General features: G+C 45.4%; 1 protein-coding gene across 1 annotated transcript in view; it reads left to right on the top strand.

The window, feature by feature from the left end:
• The window catches only part of LOC106816758 (acetyl-coenzyme A synthetase, cytoplasmic-like), a 26,966-nt gene that overhangs the window by 14,052 nt on the left and 9,335 nt on the right, over positions 1-3,579 (top strand). The window contains exons 2-3 of the mRNA XM_014821380.1: positions 2,069-2,172; positions 3,063-3,135. Coding sequence (XP_014676866.1) covers positions 2,069-2,172; positions 3,063-3,135 — 177 coding nt within the window. The remainder of the gene's footprint in view (positions 1-2,068; positions 2,173-3,062; positions 3,136-3,579) is intronic.

Here is a 3,579-nt window from a genome sequence, read left to right as displayed (position 1 = left end):
AGCGCTCAGTTTCGCGCAATTCACACGAACAATTGCGTTTCACAATGCCGTAACAACACTGAACAATGCGTTCACAACGATAATTCAATAGCGGCCAGGGCCTCGATATTAAGCGTACGACAGGAGTAAGGCAATTTTTTGGGGGCATGTGAGAAATTGGCCTTGAATTTTTTGCTCTAAAATGGATGGGCAGCCGAGGGCAATTTATAAGAGGCATCAAAGGCAACTCTCACAATTTGAGATGGCACAAAGGCCCTATTGTTATGGAAAGCTTGTGTCATCGTATGTAATATTCTATCTAAAATTTCTCTAAATAATTTTACTGCCACTTAGGCATAGGCCTACACACCGTATCATGATCAACTGGCCATTCTGCTGTCTGAGCGTCGTTTTCCCCGGGGTGGTGCGCTTTAAATCGCAGGTCGGCCGAGTCCCCCCGGCCGGCGTGCAGTCATTTAAATAATTCGTGTTCTACCACGGCATAACACAGGTGCACTATCCTTATCGATCGGTCTACTGCGCAGCGTGCAGAAATACCACGTTATATATGTTTTACGCGCCGGGTAGACTGGTATCGCGGCCTCACGCTCTGCTAGAGAATGTACAGCTCTGCGACAAACAGTGCGGCCGCAAACTGGTCTATCTAGTTCCAGTATTGCTATGATGTCTTAGTATCGTTTGCTGTCTATTATCAGTATATTAGGTGCATAAGTGCTAGGTCATCTGCGTCTGTGTCGGTGGATTTCAAGGGAGCAGTACGGCGATTGATAGGGCACGCCGCAAATTGCCGTCGATGCGTCGGGTTAATTCGAGCCCTGATACCTGGCCAGGAGTGTGCCGTAAATATACGCGCGCTTAGTTTGGCTGCGGAATATGATCTCCGCGGGCTTAGCAAGCTGGAGCATTCGCGGCCTAAGCAAAGCCCGTGGCTAAGCAAGCGCGTATATTTTACGTGTGAACGCCAATTTTCTCCTCGTGTGAACGCCATCTATGTTCCCACTAGCGTTGCACACATGTGTATCAAAATTTCGCCAGAGTATTTGTTTTAGGCTCTTCCGCATACACTGATGAGTGTGGAAGAAGGAGGAGTTGCGTTCAGAGGGAGTCAATAGAATCAAATATCACCAAGCTTCAACAATCTATACTATTCCATTTTTACTTATTTCATTATTTTAGCTTTTAAAATATGGCAACAGGATATACTCATTGAGTCACAGCATATAATAATTGCGTTTTCTGCACGAGCAGGGGGGGGGTCAGGACCCCCTGTACACGCCCCTGCAGTAATTGAAATGATTTAGGTCTGCCCATGTCTCCAAATTATCATAATTAGCTGAACTTTCAAGTGGGGCACGGAGGAAGGAGTTTTTTTTTGAATCTCAGGGGGGGGATATTTGTACAGGCCATCCCCCCCTCCTTCAAGAGCGGGGGGGGGATGCATCCCCCATCCCCCCCGGGATTTACGCCCATGATGTATAGTGTGTATTACGTGCTGTGTAGGTATATGTTTGTGTACGTCTGTTACCATTTTTTGCCGTGCGAGCAAGGCAGTCAAGCTGATCTAGTAATTGCCTTGGAAGAAGTGACAGCTACATACATTAGAAGCTAAAAAGCAGTCATTGGATGCAGAATCGGTGTCCGCTGTTCAAATTGAGCAACTTGATACATTGCACCTAAGTCTTTCCACGGCAGGAAATGGGAAATAGGTCTTTTCTTTATTCTGCTAGATACTGATTTTGTGCTAATGTGTGTTCTCAGAACGGAACCTTGATTGTCAAGTTGTAGGACAAACAGTACTGGTTAGCGGGTCCGGCACGCAAGTAAAATCTGGCGGACCTGCCCAATAAAATCTTCAGTCTGGCAGGTCAGACGAATTCTGCATTCTCTGGTCCAGGGCGTATAAACAGCATGTAGCACTAGCACTGTTCAGATTAGGAACTTTTTATAAGCGCTAAGAACAGGAGTCCTTTAGGCAGCCTAGTAAGACTACTTTTAGCAGTCTTTCTTTTAATTGTCATTTCATTTGTGCATTATTCTGCTCTCTCACTGGGCTTACTGTCTATTGCAGGGGTAAAGAAGGGTGACAGAGTTGCCATCTACATGCCGATGATACTGCAACTTCAAGTCGCCATGTTGTCTTGTGCTCGCATTGGTGCTGTACATTCCATTGTCGTAAGTGCCTCTCTACTGCTGCTTCCCCGCTGTACTACTCGTAACCCCGTGCCCCAACGTATATAGTCACAGTAATCACCATGACCAAACCGTGGAACGCAACAGTACCCGCTGTAATATAGGTGTTGTACAACAGTAGAAGGCGTCCATAGGCAGCAGGCCTGAATAAGCATCGAACAGAAATGAATTAAAAATACTCACAGTTTCATCACATACACAACATAAACTTTATTCATGTTTTAAATAACTACAGATTCATGCTCTATGCTCCGCTCGAAACTTTTGCCAGCTCTATGATGCGAATTTCTACAAAGTAGTCGGATCACGTTTCAAACACAAAAATGGCCAACCGGTCACCATGGCTACTTCACCTGACGGAATATCACAGCTACACACCAAGACCAATCTTACTTCTAATGCTTCCTAGACGTCCACGAGGAATCTAACTTGCGTGCATAATTCAAATTATTGCATTCTAGTGCTGAATTTCGCTGGGAAAAAATGCCAAACAAGGCCTTTTCTAGAGACGAAATAATACAATGGTGAACACTTTCAGATTTTTAAAAGATACAAAAAAAAGTTGTTTGCTATGATTCATGAATGCCTTCTTATTTTGTGTGCAATGATAATTTTTAAGATGTTATCGCAGAAATATATTCTAAACGTATGCATGCATACAATCTTACATATGTTATTCTTGGTTATATTTTCTTGTCAGAAACCATACCTTAGGATTCGTGCCCACTACAGTGTGTGACGTATGAGTGTGTAGGAGTTGGTGTAATCAAATGTATGTACATTTGTTTTACATGTCGGCATACGTTGTTTAACACATTTCCATCTGCTTGCAGTGCATGCATCAGGTCTAGAAATGTCTTATCATATTGCAGTTTGGGGGATTTTCATCGGAGTCGTTAGCAGAGAGGATAATGGATTCTAGCTGCTGCCTCCTCATCACTGCTGGTAAGTAGCGCTGAGAGGGTCTATGTCCCCCAGGGTACTGCCGGAACGTACCCTGGGTACGGCCGGTATACCGGAATGTACCCTGGTACTATCTAATATGCCGGACCGTACCTCGCCTACTCCACTAACGAGTCTAGGGAGTCGCCTACGCCTACTCCCTAACCCTAACCCTAACCATATCAAATAGTTACCAGGGTACGTTAGGGTATACCGGACCGTACCCAGGGTACGTTCCGCAGTACCCTGAGGGGACATAGACCCTCTCAGCGTAACTATCTGATATGGTTAGGGTTAGGGTTAGGGAGTAGGCGTAGGCGACTCCCTAGACTCGTTAGTGGAGTAGGCGAGGTACGGTCCGGCATATTAGATAGTACCAGGGTACATTCCGATATACCGGACCGTACCCAGGGTACGTTCTGGCAGTACCCTGGGGGACATAGACCA

The sequence above is a fragment of the Priapulus caudatus genome, unplaced genomic scaffold (genome assembly GCF_000485595.1).
Source record: "Priapulus caudatus unplaced genomic scaffold, Priapulus_caudatus-5.0.1 Scaffold1478, whole genome shotgun sequence".
NCBI lineage: Eukaryota > Metazoa > Priapulida > Priapulimorpha > Priapulimorphida > Priapulidae > Priapulus > Priapulus caudatus.
Note: the sequence above shows the minus strand (reverse complement) of the source record. Positions and strands in the feature narration are given on the sequence as shown.